We start from the raw sequence: 21,555 nt of genomic DNA, 5'->3' as shown, positions 1-21,555 counted from the left end.
TAAGAACCACATATGGAGTCAATGATTTATTCCCCTCGTGCATTTATGGAAAAAAAAAACCCTCTTAACTAGACACGTGGAATATACAGAAGAAACGGTGTGGATCACTCTTATTCATACCATGTACAGATGCAACCTTGAGGGACAGTCTGAGAGCCAGAGGACAGGCTGGCCGTCTTTACCAGTACACCACAGTGGACCTCATTTTCACCACAAGAGCCTTCATCGAGTAGGCAGAGGCAAAGAGTAAGAGGCTGTATTGCTACTTTGTGGATTTCCTCAAAGCATTTGACACCTTTTCTTGAGGCAGACCACCACAATGATTGCAGGCATTGGGGATTCCTTTCAATATAATATGGGCTAACATTGCTATATATAAAACATGTTCTTGGGGTCAGAGATTCTGGTAAGGAGATCAGGAGTACTTCAGGCTTAAACAAGTATAACCGTTTTCTCCGACATATCTTTCATGTACATAAATGACATAAAGTGCTTCACGGACCAAGCATGTGGGAGAGGGTTTTCCAGAGCAGTAATCAAATCTCACTACTCTTTGGTGCTGATTATGTAGTTTGGTTTTTGATACTGAGCACAATTGCATAGCATGCTCTCAAGTGCAGTGGGTCACCTGTAAGCGGAATGGGGCAAGGGAAAACGAGCAATAATAGATAAGGTACTCAATAAAGCATACATGTATCAGAGACAATTCTAGCGCCTCTAAGATAGATTGAGGAATAAATTACCTTATAGAGAAGTCTCTTTATCTGACTAATTAGACAAGGTATTTTGTTAAAGTGATTATTCCAAATCAATTGGGATAACCTTTTGGAAGTGTTCAAGAAAAGTAGATGAAACTTGGTGCCACACTACGTGCAACATGTATGCATACATTTTTTTTACACTAATCGTGATTTTTTTAATTCACTTAAATCTACTGGCACACGACCACAGTAAGTCAAGAAAAAAACACAACAGACAGCAAGAAGAGAGCCCAGCACCCTATGAAGTAGTAGAAAGCAAGCTGAACCTCTGCTCACTCTGTAGTAGATACATGGGTGTACTGGACTGGCAGCACGCTCAGCTCTAGATGCAGCGTCAATGAAATAGATACAAGGGAGGTGTCAAGATTCAGAAACCACAGTGCATCTGAAGGTGCAATGCAAACTGAGTGTAGACTGAGTAATATATTGCTAAAGGTGTCCATGATCCCTTTGGAGATTGTGTAGATATGGCTCCATGATCCCTTGTTGATGATCTGGAAGATGAGTGGTAGGTGGATTCACCAGCTAATTGCAAGTAGCCCACAGTCATGCAATGGCGTTGGACATAAAGTGAGCAATGTGCTTTTGCATTCCAAGTCAAGTACGAAGATGAAACTGTATGTAAGCCATTATGTTAGACTGAACGATCCGTAGACATACATGCAATGGCAATGGGGAAAGCTTCCAAGAAAATGATCTTGCATTCAAGATACAAGAAACCTCCTTCAATGAGATGCCCCAAACAGTGGAGGCAAAAGATGTGACTTTGCAAAATTGAAATTTAAACCGGCAGCACGACCAAAAAGGGACAATGCATCCATAATTGTTTGTACATCCTAGATTGAAGTTTATGGAAAAAATAACAAATCATCGCATAAGCATCAGCCATAAAATATGAGCTTAAAATAACCTCAATGTGTACACCTAAGATACATGGAGGTTCTAAATATTCTTGATGTTCAATACCACATGCTTGCTCAAAAGGCCTCGTTGCTGCCGACATTTCTTCGACAACAACCGTGGACTAGGATGTTAGCAGCCTTGTGTGGACACGTGAGAGTTTGTGTATATGGGCATTACACACTTGATTATATGGATCTCATTTTTGGACATGCTTTTGGTCGTTTACCTGGTTAGGATGCCTCGATGCTTTGGTGATGAGGTGTATCTTGGGGTGACATTGCATTTGTGGTTGAGGGGTAGAGTTAGCTACAATCAAGTTCATTGGCAAGCTGAACTCACGAGGTGGGGTTGAGTGGATGTAGAAGCACATTGCTTGGGGCATTCCCTGGTGTAGTGGTCCTGAGACTCAGGACAATGACGATGTAGAAGGGCTTTAGTGTCATGGGCATAGGACGGGCAGTTAGTGTCACGGGCATAGGAGTGGCAGTAAGTTGCAATTGGTTAGTTCACACTAGACGGACTCTCGCCAAGGCAGTGACACGTGGCAAGTGATACAGAGGGTGGTCTAGTGGACACCGTGGCTAGATCACCACAACCTCAGTTTGGAGATAGGCTTAGCTCGATTGGGATATCCGCTAGCCTTTGGTGGCTCTTTAGGAGATATACATGTGTGGTTGGAGATATCATTATCATCATCTACTTTGTCCGGTCGAGCGTCTTGAGTCTTGAGTCTTGAGTTCATGCACATCACGTCTACACCGTCCCTCTACATTGGAGCCTCAACACCCCCATTGTACCCTTGAGTCTGGGCTTGCAACTGAGTGTGCTTCCAAGCCAGAGTCTGTATGGTTCTTTGAGTTTATCGAGTTCCATTGAGTTCCGAGTCTGTTGTGCTTTGATTCGTCGTTTCACTTAAGTGTGATGTTTTCTTTCTGTTGGAGTGAGGTTTCTTGCATACTGCACTAAGGAGCACCCACTGTTGAAAGAGCACGACACATTTCCCGCTACAGGTGCTCTCATTTTTGGCACGCCCGGTGGGACCTCAACTGAAGTCTCACTCCATCGAGAGTCGAGTCAAGGAGCTAGTTGGGTTAAGCTCTTGCCTGTGCTAGTCTGCCGGTCTCGTCTAGCTTCCCCTCGACTAGCTTGTCTAGTCTCTCGTCCTAGTCTAGTAGTCTCTCGCCTTGGTCTAGTTGTTTCTCATCCGGGGTCTAGCCAAGTGGTCTAGTCACTCGCCTTGGTCTAGTGGAGTTTGGACCAGTGTTCAGTAAGTTAAAGGTCTTCGTGCCCAAAGCTTGGGAGGGCTTCTGATTACTACATGACACATACGAGGCAATCCAAAGATCGACAAATTCCACTACTGAGTCCTCTCAAGTATTACCATCGGAAGCCCCAACCCTTTATGCCCAGTAGATGTACACAAGCTCCATTATCCCTACCTTCCTACGCGGCTACCTCCACTCCAGCAACCACTCCTTCACCTCGTAGGTCACCTTCCCTAGTACAGTACTCACCCACTGTGTTACAGCAACCTCTTGAGCAACAGGCTGAGGAGCAGATAGCCATGGAGGAGTTGACAAGCGCTCTGGCTAAGGTGAACATTAAGTTCCCGACTTTCAAAGGTCTCTTCATAGAGGATGCAGACGACCATGCTAGGAGATTTGTATCCCTCTACAAGGGTCGTGGTCTCAACAGAGAAGACGCCTACCTAGTACTATTCCCATCAACCTTGGATGGCTTAGCAGATAAATGGTGCAGCCAGTTTGCAGAGAACCACTTTACGACTTGGGCCACGTTACGATGTAGCAATAAAGTTGTCTAGGTAGACTCTGGTTTAAGAGACTCTCTGAGCTTCTGTTGGGATGCCTTGGGGAGAGCTTCTCGACCCACTTTCTTAGCCATAAAGTCTCCTCCTTGTTGGGGAAACTTGGCCACTAGGGCCTTAGTCCTAGTCATTAGGGCCTTAGTCCTAGCCACTAGGGCCTTGATGGGGCAACTTGGCCACTAGGACCCATTCAAAGGCGGGTGATACATATCATCTAGAGCAGCACCCCTCAGTATAACCACATGAACTTCACTTTTTAGTACATGCGACTCTTTTGGATAGATCTAAAGCCCAGCTCACCCATTGTTCATGAAGATGCCATTTTATGGAGACCATTACCTACATATTACAGAGATTGATTTGGTCAGTAATTGGGAATATATGCTATGACAAGGACCTTTATGCAGCTCAGCTAGAGGTTTGAGCCTAGAAAAGCAACATAGATCAAGTGACAATCAGATTTTCAGATTATGTCACTTAAGAGGAGCATTATCTCTGCAGCTGACCAACAATAATATGAGATCAGAGGGAAGTTGTAGTAACTATTTAGAAATGGGTTTAGTCCACTCAGGAGGGTGATAGAGTATTCTGACCAATATATGTTAGAGCAGACCTCGCGCTCGCTGCTGTTGTTCGACGCCCCCCCTTGCCACGCCATCGCTTACCCCCCCTTCCCCCCCCCTCTTGCGCTGCCTCCCACCCTCGCTCCTCGGCCTGCCCTTCCCCCCGCTGTCCCTGCTCGCCCGCCTACTGCCCCCCCTTCGCACTGCCTGCCCGCTGTCCCTGCTCGCCCGCCTGTTGTCGGCTGCTCCCCCGCTCCACGCTGCGTACCCGCGGCCTCCCGTCGCGCCGCCATCCCCTCCCCCCCATCTCCCCCCACCCGTACAACCCCCCCCCCCCCCCCCCCCCCCCCCCCCCCCCCCGGCGCCTGCTCTCCCTTTTTTCCCCGAAGCTCTCTGCTTTTTGGCTAGTGCCGCACTGACTCTTTGGGCAGTACTTGGTGCATCTTTTTGCAGAAATCTCTCCGCCTCCAGTTCTTTCGCCAGCAGTAGACACAGATGGAGGCTCAAGCTCCGCCACAAAGGGACTCGTCCGAAGCCCCCTCGCCCGACCCCGCTGAACCCACCATTCGACTTGCTCTTTCGCCAACAGAGCAAGCGAGCCTAGCCGCAGAGGTAGAGCGATTGCAGGCGACTACTGTCATTTGCAAGATTCTCGGTACTCGACCTAGTAGAGGAGAGTTGCGTGACCTTCTCCAGGCCCGCCTTCTCGTAGGGGTGGGCAAGATCTTGCACGTACAGATTCTCGGACGAGGTTACTATCAGATCTATGCGCCCAATGTGGCGAGTGCTCGTGCAGAGTTTTGGTCACAGATTGTTGAGTCTCTGCCGCAAGCAGAGCATTGGATGATTGGTGCATAGGAGGGGACTTCAACATGCTAGAGGACCCTTCTGACAGGATTGGTGGTAGCCATGCTACTGTGCATGGAGTTGAGTTGGCATCTTGGGAGAGGTTTTGTATGACTTTGAGGGTCTCGGATGTTTGGCAGCACTCTGGTTTTGTGAGGCCCCCAGACAGCCTTGCCTTCTCTCGATCGGACCGCAGAGTGGGAGGAGTGAATCTATCACGGATAGATCGCTTCTACACTAGTGACCACTTCAGTGACTTGGGAGGGACAATGGGCATCCTGGCAGGGACCTCCTTCTTGGACCATGCACCAGTGATCCTCACAGTAGCAGACAGACAGAGGAGTGGGAGCACGATGCTTCGCATCCCAGAGAGGGTCTTGTTGGACTCAGCACTCAGAGAGAGGGTAGAGGCTCTCTGGACGAAGGGCTTGGACAGGCAGGACTCACCTGCTGGCAGAGTGGCCTCAGGCCTAGCACAGATTAGTCGTTTTTTTCTCCAGGAGTCTCTGGCTCGCCGAGCTGTAGCGCGAGAGGAGCAGCGTCTCAGACGGGGCATTGCTTCGTTGTAGAGGATGCAGGAGCAACATCCAGACAGTCCTTGGTTTGAGGAGCAGTTACAGCAGGCTCGACAGGAGCTTGCTAGCACCGAGGAGCGGCGACATGAGTTTGCTTTCCACCGACATGCATCTCAGTGGACCCAGGTGGGCGACAGAGTGATTGGTGCTTTCTTTGAGGCAGTGGGACCTCGGCACTTGCATGCCAAGGTCAGTCAGTTGCTTCTGAGATCGAGGATATGCGTGCAGTTGCTACTGACTTTTACTGTGAGTTACTGTCTGCAGAGTCCCAGTCAGAGCGTCAGGATGCATGCAGGGAGCAGGTTTGGGCACAGATGCCTTGTCTTATGACTGAGGAGATGCGACAAAGGCTTGAGCTGCCACTTCATCTTGAGGAGCTGTACTCAGCTCTTCGGGTCCTCCCCCGTGGTAGTTGTCCAGGTGAGGATGGGTTGACTCCTAGTTTTTTCTTGGAGTACTGGGACCTGCTTGGCCCAGATCTCTACAGTGCTTTTCAGTACATTTTGCACACAGGAGTGATGCCTGACAGCATGAGTGAGGGCCTGATCTACCTCATTCCCAAGGAGGGTGGCTCCTTGGATGAGATTCGACAGTGGCACCCATCACCATCCTCAACTCAGCCTACAAAATTTTGCCCAAGGCTCTGAGTTTGAGGATTTAGCCACTTCTGGAGAGCCTTATACATGGGACACAGACAGCTTTTGTCAAGGAACGTAGTATCCTTGACAACATCTTTACCTTTTGGGAGGCTTCTGCCCTGGCACGGCTCCATGGTGAGGACCTCGTGATTCTTCTTCTCGATTTTGAGAAGGCTTACGACAAAGTTGATTGGGACTTTCTAGAGGGCACGCTACGTAGGATGGGCTTCTCAGATGCTTGGATCAGAGGGGGGGGTGTCAGCTTTGTACAGACAAGCTCATAGTCAGGTACTCTTGGCAGGAGGGAGAGGTGAGCGCTTCAGGCTTACACGCTCGGTCAGGCAGGGTTGTCCTCTTGCCCCTTTCCTCTTTTTGTTCTATGCGGAGGCGATGAGCAGGTTTATGGTGTCGCAGCAGGTTGATCTACGGGGCTTAGCACTCCCTATTCTGGGAGATGAGCTATTGGACACTCACTTTGCCGACGACTCAGCCTTGTACCTAGATGGCCAGGAGGCCAACCTTCACAGGTGTGCGCAGGCTCTGGAGACCTTCTGTTGTGCATCGGACGCACTGATCAACTGGAGAAAGACAATGGCTTTCTCAGTTGGTAGTGCTCCTAAGCCAGATTGGATGCCAGGAGAGGGTTTTAGGTGGATTCGGCGAGGGACTGCAGTTCGGTACTTGGGCTGTCAGGTTGGTTTGGACTTGTCTCCCTAGCAGCAGATTGCCCCCCTTCTCCTGTCTATCAGGAGAAAGTTGTTACACTGGAGCTCAGCACGACTTTCTCTGGCTGGCAAAGTAGTAGTTGCCAACCAGGTGTTGTTGGCGACTATGTGGCACATCACTTCCTGCTGGATCTTCTCGAGTTCTTGTATCAGCGAGGTAGAGAGGCTGATCAGGAACTTCCTTTGGTCGGGACGTGACACTCAGATGGCCCGAGCCAAGGTGGCTTGGCAGGTCATCACTCTTCCTTGTTCACAGGGAGGGCTTGGGATCATTGACCCAGCACAACAGAGCAGAGCCCTTCTTGGGAAGTTCATCGTCAGAGGACTTCTTCCAGGTGAGGAGCCCTGGAAGGAGTTCTTGCTACAGCGGCTTCGTGCTAGGGTGCCTCAGACAGGAGGCCCTTGGCAACCTTCGACCAGATGGATCTTTACAGAGATGTGCAGAGTTACGGAGTTGTTCTGAGCAGGAGACTAAAGGACCGCTTCGCAGTGAGTTTGCTTCGATCTTGGGAGCACTTGTGGCGTGGCTTGGAGCAGAGACGGCCTACGTGCACGGAGGAGCGCCTACGGAAGCCCCTTGTCTGGAACCCCATGGTTAGCACTGAGAGAGGCCACTTGGTTGGTAGTCGGCCTCATGTTTCCTGGGGTTCCATGGCAGCAGGTCCAGTGCGCTCTTTAGGTGACTGGCTAGAGTTCACAGGTTTGTCAAAGGAGGTGAAGGGTCTTCAGCTACAGGGCATGAGAGGGGTGCAGAGCATGTGTCAAGACATCTCAAAGTCAGTTCCAGCTGAGTGGCTCAAGCCCCTCAAGGTAGTAGCACCCTGGTGGATGGGAGCCTTCACACGACTGGAGGTTCTGTCACCAGCGTGTGACTACTATCTATCCTTTTTGTTGATTTCTTTCTTATTATCTATTTACTTTCACTTTTTGGAAACACCCCTCGGGAAATCTAACTGCCCTGCATTGCATAGCTAGTGTGGAACTGTCCAGAGGGAGTCCAGGCCTGAGGACAAGAGAGCACTAAGGTTGGACAAAGACTATGGTTAGCCAAAGTGGGGTCATTGACTAGCCAAAGTGGAATCCTTTGCTACAGAGGCTACATTTCAATTCTTGGTGTGGCTGCAGTGTGCAAAGGGGGTCGGATGACCTAGAAAGATACAATGGCAACATCTCCTAAAATTTAGGGAACTGCTATTTTGGGACTTGAAAATGTGTCCGCGTCATTACCTCCGGAATGACAAGGGGAACATTTTATTACTCTGCCGCGAAGTCAACTGGGCAACCGGTCAGGATATTTTTAGGGGGCAACCCCGAAACGGGAAAATGCTTGTAAATGCGCCAAGTGGCACATTCTGGTCCACTTTCCTCATGCAACAAGAAGTGGCGCTGAATTTGAAGCTGGGAGAGGCTCATTTTCAGATTTTGTCATAGGTTAAGAGCTATGGAGTGCTTCCTTTCCCTCTTATGTACAATGCGGTGCCAGGAGTGATGCCCTGCACGCTACGCCCTGCCCTCTCTCTCCTCTATGGCAGTATGTTATGCCCCTCTAGTGGCTTTTCAATTGACCAATGTAGAGTTGTGTGGGTTCATGCGCGATTGCCGAGGCAAGAGCCTCTTGCACAGGTACTGGATTAGCTAGCGGCTAATCCCCCATAGGTACAGGTGAATTAGGAGAGGTTTCACGCCAAAAATCTCGTCCTATTCAAAGGGCAAGTAGCCCTACAGGGGCGGGACCTCGAGGGCTTGCTACGGATGCGACCGGCACGCGAAACGGAGCTCGAAACAGTAAATTACAGCCTGCTGTGTATTTTTGCAGGTTTAGGGTTTTGGCCCTAAACAGACCCTAATACCCCGAGGAGGTTTGGGGACGCGAGGGGACCGTTGTACAGGTGATTTGGCGCATTTTCGGGGCTAAAAATAGAGAATTCAGCGTGCTGCAGATTCTCGCCAGGTTTTGTGAAGTGCGCGTATGCGTCGGGAAAGTCATTCAATGCATGGGAATACTGACTGTGAAGGGTCCTAGTACAGTTATGCTACCGAAATCGGGCCGGAACATTTGAAATTCAGCCAAGCTTGTGCAGGGCAGCTTGTAGGGAACCACAACGTTTATTCCCTCTGTTAAACAATAAAGAAATACCGAAAGGGGCGCCTAAGTTAGGGGCCAATCTGGTGTCGGTCTTCTCATACAGGTGCATTCTAGCAGCCTGTATCCCTTTTCCCCGTGTTGTGTCTTGAAAGTACAGGTAGAATAGACGACTAATAATGGGTGAAAACTAAATCAAGGTTTGAAGTAAAGTCTACCGCCCTTTTTGAAATTATAGGCCGGTTTCATGGTTCCATCGACGGGATTAAATTACTTTTTCCCATAGAAGTGAGCCTTGGTCAGTTTGGGCTTGAAGACACCGGGGATCATAGACCAAACACAGGGAATTGCAATTATGGCTGACAGACCAGATGATGTGACTGAAGAGGTTTCCTCTTCACAGAGTCAACAGATACATGAAGTGGGTAAGTCTTCAAGACCACCACAGACGGATGATGATACATTCAGGACCCAGTTGGCTACTGCTGTGGCTATGTTCACACAAGTAATGCAGAACCCGAGGTTTTTAGCCTTTCTGCAACCTCCTCTTCCGTTTCAGCAAGTTGGGTCACTTGAGCATATTCAAAAGCCTTTTAAGGCTCGAGCACAGGTGATTCATAGTGCACAGTCAATGGAAACACCTGTGCACTTGACGGAGAACATGCAGTCTCCACAACTTGAGCCTAAGGAGCAAGAACATGTGGCTGAGATGCCAGTCTTTCAAGCTGTACCAGTTCAGCCCGCCACCTTTCAACAGCCTATAGCTGGTGCTAATGGACAGGGAAGCACCCTACAGGCTATGCAACAAGTCTTCCCACCACCTTCAGTACACCCTGGCTATTTTGGAGGTGGATCTGTATTCCAGAGCATGGCTGGTCATGCACCTGGAAATCAGTTTTACACGCCAGGAACAGTGTTCCGGGGTGCTCAAACGATGATGCCTAACCCCATGTATGGTGTCATGGGCATGCTACCAGGGTTTCAGAGCACTCAGGGCCAATTTGGGATGCCACAGGCAAATTTTGGTATGGCTGGAATTACAAATTAGCAGCCAAATATGGCGTTTCCAGGTCAACTTAATTGCGGTCAGGGAACACAAATGAACCCTAACAGTGTTCCCTGTTTCAGTCACTTCCATATGACAACTTAACGCCGCTGGAGAGGCCAACTTCGTACAAAGAAGGTAGCAAAGGTGTGACATTCACGACCTTTACAGGGTTTGATGACAGGAAGAAGGCTCTCTCATTCCTCCAGCAGTTTGACAAGGCCCATGCAGGGGGAAACTTTACAGAGGCTTCAAAGGTCCGCAAGGCAGCCACTTTCTTGACAGGGAATGCGGGACAATGGTGGACAACTTTATTGCTTCAAGGGCAAGCTCCGTCCACATGGATTTACTTCAAGCAGATTTTCGCAGCAGCATGGTTATCTGATGACTTTGAAGCAGATGTCATGATAGAATGGCACCAGCTTAATGCTGCTACTTACAAGAATCTGGATGACTACAATCGGAAGTTTTGGAAAGCTCTACTTCCAGTAACTTCCTATAGGTTTGTGCCATTGATAGAACAGATTGAAAAATACTATTGTGGCCTACCCAAAGGATTGAGAAAGTACTGCACGAAGACCAAAGTCACTATTTTGACGCAACTCATCGAGGTAGCAAACACTGGCAATGGTTTGCTCAAGGGAGAAGATTGTGAATTCAATACTGGCGTCACGGAAGGATCAGCCAAGAAAAATTCAGCGAAAAAGTATGTTCCCAAGGAGGTTCCTAAAGGGGCTCAGGAGCCAGCCAATGCAGGGAAAGGCAAAGCTACGGCTGAGTCAAAAAAGGGACCAGCGAAGAAATGGAAAAGACGTTTTCCTCGCAAGTCTGAAGAGCAAAAGAAGGTCCCGAGGTCAGAGAACAAATGCTTTATCTGTGAGCAGCCTGGCCACATTGCTTACAACTATCCTACAATGAAAAGGCCAGCTGATTCTGAAGACAAGGAGGACAGGAAAGGAAAGAAGCCCATGGCTGGTCTAGTGCCAGATATGGTGGGCGATAAGCCAAATTCAGATGCAAGTGAGCTTTGCAGAGCATGGGGAAAGGTCAGGGATCAAATAGTGCTTATCTTCTCTGATCCAGGTGCCAAAGCCAACTTCATTTCCCCAGAATTGCCTTCCAAGTTGGGAATCAGACCTGAAGAGATGGGGTATACAACAGAGGCAGGTTTGGCATGTCCTGGCCATAGAGAGGCTATGACACCCATCATTGGAAAGTTGCGCCTACATATCCAGTCCTATGTAGATGCTGAAGAATTTTACATCATGCCACTAGACGGATGTGATGTGTTGTTAGGTATTCCTTGGTTATTTCGTGTACAGGGAATCATGGATGCCTACAACAAAAAGATCACTGTACAAAGCAAGGGAAAGACTCACATTCTGGATGTAAAGCTTAAAGGAGAGTCTATTCCCACTGTATCAGCTTCTGCTATTACTTTTGTAATGAAAAATCATCTTTCTGCATACTTGGTTTTGCACGTGAAGTGTCAAATTGTGATGAATCAAATTTATCTGTGCTAGATAAAGAAAGGTCAATGTTTTTACAACAGTATAGTGAGTGTTTTTCTAATTCATTACCGTCTCCATTACCGCCAGAGAGACCCGAGGACCATGCGATAGATTTGGTGCCAGGCAGTAGCCCACCAAATAAGCCTCCGTACAGGGTTAGTGCGGCTCAGCAGAAAGAGATAATGGGCCAAGTACAGGAGCTGTTAGAAAAGGGGCTGATTCAGCCCAGTTCATCTCCATTCTGTTCTTCAGTGTTGTTGGTGCAGAAAAAGGATGGCTCATGGCGTATGTGCATCGACTACCGTGCACTGAACAAGAATACCATCAAGAATAGGCTCCCTATACCTAGAATTGATGATATTCTAGACAAATTAGAAGGAGCAGCTATGTTTAGCATGATAGATCTAAAGAGTGGGTACCATCAGATCCGCATTAGATCAGAGGATGTGCACAAGACTGCTTTTAGAACAACGTTTGGCCTTTACGAATTTTTAGTGATGCCCTTTTGTCTCACGAATGCTCCTGCTGCGTTCAATAGGATGATGGACAGAATTTTCCGTCCACACCGGTAGTTTGTTGGTACATTCTTTGATGACATGATAGTCTACTCAAAGAATGAAGAGGAGCATAGGCATCACTTGGCCATTGTGTTCAAAGAGCTACGCAGTCATAGGTTGCTCATCAATGCAAAGAAAAGTGATTTTTTTCTGGAAGAGATCCACTTTCTGGGACACATTGTCTCAAAGGATGGTGTGAGAATGGATCCTGCAAAAGTTGAAGCGATCAAGTCATGGCCAGATTTAAAGACGGTGCACGATATCCGAAGTTTCTTGGGACTACGCTCCTATTACAGAAGGTATATCCGAAATTTCGCTGAGATTGCTTCACCTTTACATGCTCTTCAAAAGAAGGCAGTCACCTTTAGATGGACATAGAAAGAGATTTCAGCTTTTAATCTCTTAAAGGAAAAGATGACTTAAGATCCAGTCATTGTGTTGCTAGATCTTAGGAAGTCATTTGTGGTCCAGTGTGACGCCCGTGGTAGTAGCATTGGTGCAGTGCTAATGCAAGATGGCAGGGTAGTAGCCTATGAGAGCAGAATTTTGCAAGGGCCAGAGATGACCATGCACATGCAGGTCTATGAGAAAGAGTTACTGGCTGTGATTCATGCGCTCTTAAGTTGGAAACACTACCTGCTAGGTGCAGATTTGTTGTCCAAACGGACCATCAGACCTTGCGATACTTCTTGACACAGACAAAGTTATCTGAGAAACATATGCGATGGGCAAATATCTTGTCCATGTTCCATTTTCAGATTGTGCATGTGGAAGGCAAGAAGAATGTTGTGGCTTATGCCTTGTCAAGGAAGCCACAAATTTCAGCTGTGTCAATTCCTTATCATCATGAACTTGATGATATGAGAGAACAGTATGCAAATGATGAAGATTTTGCAAGGGTCTTCGAGAAGCTAATGGATGGACAACGTCATGAACACTATCTTCTCAAAGATGGGTTTATGATGATGCATGGCAGATTGTGTGTCACAAAGCCATTGCGACGCAAAGTTATAGAAGAGAGTCATGTCCCACCATATGCAGGGCATCGTGGTATCGATGCTACAGTTAAAGCGGTTGAGACATTCTTCTACTGGCCTACATTGAGAAGAGATGTGGATGCCTTTGTGCAAGAATGCCTAATTTGCCAGAAGGTCAAGTTTTACAGGCAAAAGGCACCAGGGTTATTGCGACCACTACCTATTACAGATAAACCATGGGAAAGTATTGTTATGGATTTTATCTTTGATCTTCCGAAAACGTAGATAGGAAACGATGGTATTTGGACCATTATTTGCAAATTCAGCAAACAGGCTCATTTTATTTCTGTCAGGAAGAAGATAAAGCCAGATCTGATGGCACGCTTGTTTATGAGCAATATTTTCAAGTATCATGGCATGCCACAGTCGATTGTTAGCGACCGTGATCCACGCATGACAAGTTTGTTCTGGAGAGGCTTGTTTGAGAATATGGGCACCATGCTCAAATTCTCTTCGTCATTTCATCCTCAAACAGATGGGCAGTCAGAAGAGGCAAATTATACTGTCCTAGATCTGCTAAAGTGCTACGTGTCAGAGCATAAAGGAAAGTGGGAGCAATATTTGCCATTGGTGGAGTATGCATACAATAATACAGTGCATTCATCAACTGGCAAGGCACCTTTTGAGATAGTTGAAGGTGGCAAGAAAGTTCCTCCCATACTGCATACAAAGGACAAGATATTTGAAGCAGATAAGTATGTTCAACACATGGATGATATGTACAAGAAGGTCAAAGTGGCCTTAGAAAAGACTCAGGCAAAGCAAATAAAGCAGTTGATCATCACCGTCGTGAAGTGATATATTCACTTGGTGATTGGGTGCTTTTACGCTTTGAAAAGGCAAGGTTAAAGAAGATAAAGAGCAAGGAAAGACTGTTTCCAAAGCTCAGCATGCGTTACTATTGGCCTTTTCAAGTATGCGACATAATCAGTGATGTTGCATATAGGCTGAAATTACCTGACAGTTGGAAGATTCACAATGCGTTTCATGTGAGTCTTCTCAGACCCTATGTGGGTGATGTGCCAGAAGATATGCTAGCTGAAGATCAGCCGGAAGTCGAGGAACTTGACGAGATCTTGGTCCCTGAACAGATTTTGGCACATAAGGAAAGAAAAGTGAAAGGCAAGGTTGCTAGGCATTTCTTGGTAAAGTTCAGAAACTATCCACCAATGGATGCTAAGTGGATTGAAGAAGGTGAACTTACAGAGTCACCAACTGTGTTATCACTTTACCTTGAAGCCTTCGATTTGCAACCTACCTTGACCCCTTGAGTTTCAAAGCTACATGGATTGTCAGTGTGACAATGGCTTCTGAAAGAAATGATGTACATGGTATTTTAAAGTGAGCTCAAATGAAATACCTGTTACATAAATGTTAGAGCTGTACAGATTGTCAGTTTGGCAATAGCTCTTATGGAATGTCCAAAAGTATGGTTAGTGCTATAGAAGTGAGTATTTCTTGTCAGTTTGTCAAGGATACAGTAATTGCTTCTATTAAAGGGTACATGTGTAACTGCATTCTTAAACTGTCGGTTTGGGTATGCTTGAGAGTGTTACGGGATCCAACGTGTACTATAAGACAGTGGCAAAATGCGTAGCTACCATTTTGTCATTGGAAAGTCAGTGACTCAAAGCAATGGCAGAGTGCGAAGCTACCACTATGTCATTGGGACAGGGTTCACACGCAGGCAATACATGTGTCGACAAGGTGTTAAATACACGAGGGTTGACAATGAGCATGTATGTGTCGTACATGTGTCGACAGGTGTTGAATACATCAGTGTTGACTGTGAGCATGTACGACATAGATGCAAACGAGGACGTTTGAGATTTCAAGAGGGGGGTATGTCACCAGCGTGTGACTACTATCTATCCTTTTTGTTGATTTCTTTCTTATTATCTATTTACTTTCACTTTTTGGAAACACCCCTCGGGAAATCTAACTGCCCTGCATTGCATAGCTAGTGTGGAACTGTCCAGAGGGAGTCCAGGCCTGAGGGCAAGAGAGCACTAAGGTTGGACAAAGACTATGGTTAGCCAAAGTGGGGTCATTGACTAGCCAAAGTGGAATCCTTTGCTACAGAGGCTACATTTCAATTCTGGGTGTGGCTGCAGTGTACAAAGGGGTTCGGATGACCTAGAAAGATATAATGGCAGCATCTCCTAAAATTTAGGGAACTGCTATTTTGGGACCTGAAAATGTGTCCGCGTCATTACCTCCGGAATGACAAGGGGAACATTTTATTACTCTACCGCGAAGTCAACTGGGCAACCGGTCAAGAGGCAACCCCGAAACGAGAAAATGCTTGTAAATGCGCCAAGTGGCACATTCTGGTGCACTTTCCTCATGCAACAAGAAGTGGCGCTGAATTTGAAGCTGGGAGAGGCTCATTTTCAGATTTTGTCACAGGTTAAGAGCTATGGAGTGCTTCCTTTCCCTCTTATGTACAGTGCGGTGCCAGGAGTGATGCCCTGCATGCTACGCACTGCCCTCTCTCTCCTCTATCCTCTCTCTCCTCTATGGCAGTATGTTATGCCCCTCTAGTGGGCTTTTCAATTGACCAATGTACAGTTGTGTGGGTTCATGCGCAATTGCCGAGGCAAGAGCCTCTTGCACAGGTACTGGATTAGCTAGCGGCTAATCCTCCGCAGGTACAGGTGAATTCGGAGAGGTTTCACACCAGAAATCTCGTCCGATTCAAAGGGCAAGTAGCCCTACAGGTGCGGGAGCTCGAGGGCTTGCTACGGATGCGACCGGCACGCGAAACGGAGCTCGAAACAGTAAATTACAGCCTGCTGTGTATTTTTGCAGGTTTAGGGTTTTGGCCCTAAACGGACCCTAATACCCTCAGGAGGTTCGGGGTCGCGAGGGGACCGCTGTACAGGTGATTTGGTGCATTTTCGGGGCTAAAAATAGAGAATTCAGCGTGCTGCAGATTCTCGCCAGGTTTTGTAAAGTGCCCGTATGCGTCGGGAAAGTCATTCAATGCGTGGGAATACTGACTGTGAAGGGTCCTAGTACAGTTATGCTACCGAAATCAGGCCAGAACAGTTGAAATTCAGCCAAGCTTGTGCGGGGCAGCTTGTAGGGAACCACAGCGTTTATTCCCTCTGTTAAACAATAAAGAAATACCGAAAGGGGCGCCTAAGTTAGGGGCCAATCTGGTGTCGGTCTTCTCATACAGGTGCATTCTAGCAACCTGTATCCCTTTCCCCCGTGTTGTGTCTTGAAAGTACAGGTAGAATAGACGACTAATAATGGGTGAAAGCTAAATCAAGGTTTGAAGTAAAGTCTACCGCCCTTTTTGAAAGTACAGGCCGGTTTCAGGTTCTCATCTCAGTCAGGGCCTGCTCAGAGACTGTCCCAGCCTTGTTCTTCGAGCTTCAGGGTGGGGGACGTCTTCAACGAGTTGCAGTTGAGGCCCCGCAGGTAGCAGCGTTGTTTTCAGAGGATCCGAGTAGTGGGCATCTGTGGGAGGACCTGTCATAGACCCTGACCCAGCAGCTCTTGAGACTGGACACCAGAGGCTATGGGCTTGGGAGTGTTGTCCACTGGCACGAGTCCAGTGGGATCCTGGTGAGTGGCTATGGAGGGATCCCTTCTCTTCTGCAGACCACCCAAGAGTCCCGTTCTTTCAGTACACTGTTCGACTGGGACGTCACATACTAGCAGCACAGAGAGAGGCCCGCCCTGCTGCAGCACCTCATTGGCAGGAGGAGGGTCCCACATCTGAGTTCTTGGCAGCTTTTTGGGAGAGGTTGTGGAACTCCAGGCAGCCGAGGCGAGTCACCTTGTTTCAATGGCTGGTCGCACACAGAGCTATAGCAGTTGGGAGCTGGCTTGTGCAAAATGGTCTCTCGGCCGCATGTGCAGCTTGTGACCACCTTGTGGAGAGTCAGCGTCATTGTCTTTGGGAGTGTCCCTTGGCCCAGCAGGTGTGGCTACGAGTTCTTCGGCTCATGCTTGCTCTCTCCACGGCTCGACAGTACACTTGGGGAGCAGCGGCTTGGTCTACCCTCTCAAGCCCAGCACTTCAGTTTGAGCTATCTTCCACCAGCAGGATGATAGTAATGCAAGAGGGGCGACCTACACTCCAGCCTGCTAAGAGCTTACTCCACAGGAGTGGTGCAGTGAGAGAGAGGAGTGCTGGGAGCTCATCAGTGGCCTGACACTCTGGTTCATCTGGCGGGCCCGTTGCTTCCGCATCTTTGAGGCTCGCCCCGTGCCACCAGCAGACTGTTCGCGATTTTGGGCTAGAGCTGATCCACACTCTCAGAGGACACATCGAGGGACTTCAGGGCAGCTCCGACCGCATGCGGGAGCGCAGAGGGCTTTCCTTCGACTCTGGCGTCCTGGACCTTTCTACACCATGATCTAGGGTGTACTCCGATGGCATTACCGACCACCTGTGTGGCTTTTCCCTCCTCCCATTTCTTGATTTAGCCCCATTGTACATATGCTGGTTTTTTCATTGGGAGAGTCTCCCACCATGGTTGTTGTAGCCCTCTCTTGAAGAGGTGGTTGTAGCCCTATGGGCAGTTTCAGTAACTAATAGAAGGATCTTTTTCTCGAAAAAAAAAAAAAAAAGAGTATTCTGACCAGAAATGCGGCCCAACTGGATGGAGATTAATGGACACATATAAGCGCTTCCACAGCATCCAAGGAATACACAATCATTATTACAAGCCCTTGCCCAGGGCCAGATACTACAGTTTTTTGGAGATTAAGATCTCAATTATCATTTTCACAGAGAATAGGTTTTCAGACATATGTCAGCATACCATTTTTGCTGCAATAAAATTCTCTGCATCCTTCTTCGTATTTCTATGAGATTGAGACCCATTTGAAGTCTTAATGTTCTAAAAGTACGCAAGACTAGCACAATTTCTGCTGTAACCTGATAGCCCCTGTGAAACATATTTGCAAGAAATCTAAGAGGTAATTTATAAATAAAATGACTAAGGCATTAAGGCGCAAGCAAATAAAAATAATAGTGCATGAACATCACTAAGTATCAAAAAAGTAGATTTTTTTCTGTTTTGACCTGCCTTAACATGACATATAAATAGTTCGCCTTTTTTGTACAAACAGAGTTAGCAAGGGAATATAGTAAAGAAAGTAACACATATCACCTCTCTTAAAGGCTAAACTACCCTCATCATGAAGTGTCACAGAAGTGCAGCGTCATGCCTAGAAATTGTCATCGTAACAAGTATTACAGGAGGGGACTTATTTGCTGCATGCCTTTGTGGCTTTTTTCTAAACTGTGAATTGTACAGAACACTATATGATACTGATTTGTGGATAAAAATTCTGGATAGATGGAATCCGTAGACTGGATTTTGGAGACGATCCTCGAAGCATTGACATTTTTGCAATGGTTTCAAGCGAAGAAGAGAAGGTTTCCTTGGGAAAGAATTTGAAGGCTCGTGGGAATGTTGAAAACTGGCTCACCTCTGTTGAACAAAATATGATCAGCAGTCTCCGAAGGTCTGTTAAAAGTCTAAAAAGTAGTCTTTTGAACATAAAATCACAAAGAAAAATGCAGCTGATATTGAACATATCCAATGCATTTCCAAGCTTTGAACCTTTTTCTTTGCCATGTATGTGTTAATTTAGAATGTCCAAGGCTGCGTTCACGGACTATGTTAAGAGGCCGCGAAAAGAATGGGTTCTAAAGCATCCTGCTCAGCTTGTTCTAATGATCAGTCAAGTCTACTGGTGTCACAGCGTAGAAAGTGCCTTGGAAAACGAAAAGGAGGAAAATACAGAACTTCTGCTTTCTACATATAAAGATCAATGCGTTAAGCAGTTGGCAGACTTGTCTGTACTCGTTAGAAGCGATTTGCATGCACTTGAAAGACGCATCCTTACAGCTTTGATTACTATCGATGTCCATGCACGGGACATTATTGAAGACTTAATCAGGTTTGAGTTTATTTGTTTTCTGTTAAGACAGGTAGAAAATGGAACTTCAGGGTCTGATTTGATCATTTACATGAATGAACTTGTACTTTAATCCTTAAAATTTCCTAAAAGAGAAAAGTTGTAAACTTTTCTGATAGTAAAAGAATAAACTTTCAAAGAATTGTCTACCATCCTTGAGCAGAGATAAAGTCCACAAAACCACGGAATTTGGATGGCAGATGCAACTTCGTTATTATTGGGATGACACTGCTGATGACTCAATTGTTCGCCAAACAAATGCTAGATTCGTCTACGGTTATGAATACTTGGGGGCACAGTCACGCCTTGTAATAACACCTTTGACAGATCGGTGCTACATGACTCTGACTGGCGCACTGCATTTGAAGTTGGGTGGTGCACCAGCAGGTCCTGCAGGTACTGGAAAAACAGAGACAACAAAAGACCTTGCCAAGGCTCTGGGTGTGCAGTGTGTTGTTTTCAACTGTGGTGAGAACTTGGATTATAAGGTGACCTTTTTTCCTCTGAAAGAAATTGCCCTGTTCAATATGTTGTTTACTTCTAGAAAATTCCTTAACACATTCAGCTGTTCATGGTTTCAGTTTATGGGAAAATTCTTTGCTGGTCTTGCTCAGTGTGGTGCATGGGCATGCTTCGATGAATTTAACCGTATAGACATTGAGGTGCTGTCTGTGGTTGCTCAGCAGCTGCTTACAGTTCAGAATGCTTTAAAATCATCCATGTCGCGATTCAACTTTGAGGGTAGAGAGATAAAGCTGCTTCCAACATGTGGTGTTTTTATCACAATGAACCCAGGATATGCTGGCCGCACAGAGCTTCCTGATAATCTAAAAGTTCTATTTAGACCTGTTTCTATGATGATTCCTGACTATGCACTTGTAGCTGAAGTAATGCTGTTCTCTGAAGGATTTGCTAATGCAAAGATTTTATCACGTAAGATGGTAAAGCTGTACAAGCTTTCCAGTGAACAACTTAGCCAGCAGGATCACTATGATTTTGGAATGCGAGCAGTAAAATCTGTTTTGGTTATGGCTGGCTCTTTGAAACGATCAAATCCCAGTTTGAATGAAGATATTGTATTGATAAGGGCCTTCAAGGACAGCAACCTTCCAAAGTTTCTTTCTCAGGATGTTGGTTTGTTTCTTGCCATTATTGCTGATCTTTTCCCAGGTGCAAGCATTCCTGCTCAAGACTTTGGGATGCTACGGTCTGCAGTAGAGGAATGCCTCATTGAAGCTGGATTACAACCAGTCCCAGAGTTTGTGATTAAGATTATTCAGCTTTATGAAACAATGAATGTACGGTTTGGTGTCATGGAGGTTGGACCCACAGGCGGGGGTAAAACAACCTGTTATCAAATCTTACAAGCAGCCATGACCAAACTTCGCTTATCTGGAAGTTCCAACCCTGCATTTCAGGTTACACATACATATGTGTTAAACCCAAAGTGTATTAAAATGGGTGAACTGTACGGGGAGTACAACATGTTAACTAATGAATGGACAGACGGACTTGCCAGCACTATCATCCGACAGTGTGTTGCCGATACTACATTAGACCGGAAGTGGGTCATATTTGATGGTCCTGTTGATGCAGTATGGATAGAGAACATGAATACAGTTCTTGATGATAATTGTGTCCTATGTCTGCCAAACGGTGAGCGAATAAAGCTGAATCCAGTGACAATGAGAATGCTTTTTGAAGTTCAAGATCTGGCTGTTGCATCACCGGCTACTGTGAGCCGTTGCGGTATGGTGTATGTACCTCCCGAAGATCTTGGATGGCGACCTTATGTAATGACATGGCTACAGAAAAGGCTAATCAAAGTAGTTTCTGTTACTGGACCAACAAATGCTGCTGCTGTTATTGACTATATATGGAATTTGTTTGACACCTATGTAGATTCTGGGCTGAAGTTTCTCCGACAAGAATGCAAGGAAAACATCCCCTCTGTCAATATAAATGTTGTAAGCACTCTTTGTTACTATTTTGAAGCATTATGCCAACCTTCTAGAGAAGTTGCATTTCAGCAAGAGCTGGAGTTACTGACTCCTGTTTTGAACAAGTTATTTAGTTTCTCTTTCATATGGTCAGTTGGAGGCAACATAAATCGCCTTAGCCAGGAGAAGTTTGATACTTTCATGCGTAAGGAGCTTGAGATAATTGCCACCTTTCCATCAAGTGACACAGTCTATGAGTACTTTTTTAATCCTAAAGAGCAAATGTTTTCCCCTTGGGAAGAATTGGTTCCTGGATTTACTTACACCCCAGGAGCCCCCTTTTTCACCTTGATGGTTCCCACCATAGACAGTACCAGGATGAGTTTTTTGGTGGAGGTCTGCTTGGAAGTTCAGCGCTCAATTTTATTTCAAGGGGTCTCAGGTGTTGGGAAGAGTGCCATTGTTCTTGATTTACTCAAGAGGCTACAGGAAAGTAAGGACATTATGCCCATTGTTTTAAATTTTAGTGCGCAGACCACAAGCATTGCAACACAGGTGATCTTTTCTTGAAGCTAAATGAGAATGTCAGGTTCAAGATGT

General features: G+C 46.6%; 1 protein-coding gene across 1 annotated transcript in view; it reads left to right on the top strand.

Annotated features, from left to right (window-relative positions):
- The window catches only part of LOC147451194 (uncharacterized), a 168,219-nt gene that overhangs the window by 47,486 nt on the left and 99,178 nt on the right, over positions 1–21,555 (top strand). The window contains exons 9-12 of the mRNA XM_086520156.1: positions 18,391–18,559; positions 18,689–18,997; positions 19,179–19,503; positions 19,597–21,510. Coding sequence (XP_086376282.1) covers positions 18,391–18,559; positions 18,689–18,997; positions 19,179–19,503; positions 19,597–21,510 — 2,717 coding nt within the window. The remainder of the gene's footprint in view (positions 1–18,390; positions 18,560–18,688; positions 18,998–19,178; positions 19,504–19,596; positions 21,511–21,555) is intronic.

Source organism: Adiantum capillus-veneris, chromosome 9, assembly GCF_014529385.1.
Source record: "Adiantum capillus-veneris isolate H3 chromosome 9, ASM1452938v2, whole genome shotgun sequence".
Taxonomy (NCBI): Eukaryota; Viridiplantae; Streptophyta; class Polypodiopsida; order Polypodiales; family Pteridaceae; genus Adiantum; species Adiantum capillus-veneris.
This window is presented reverse-complemented; position numbering and strand designations above follow the sequence as displayed.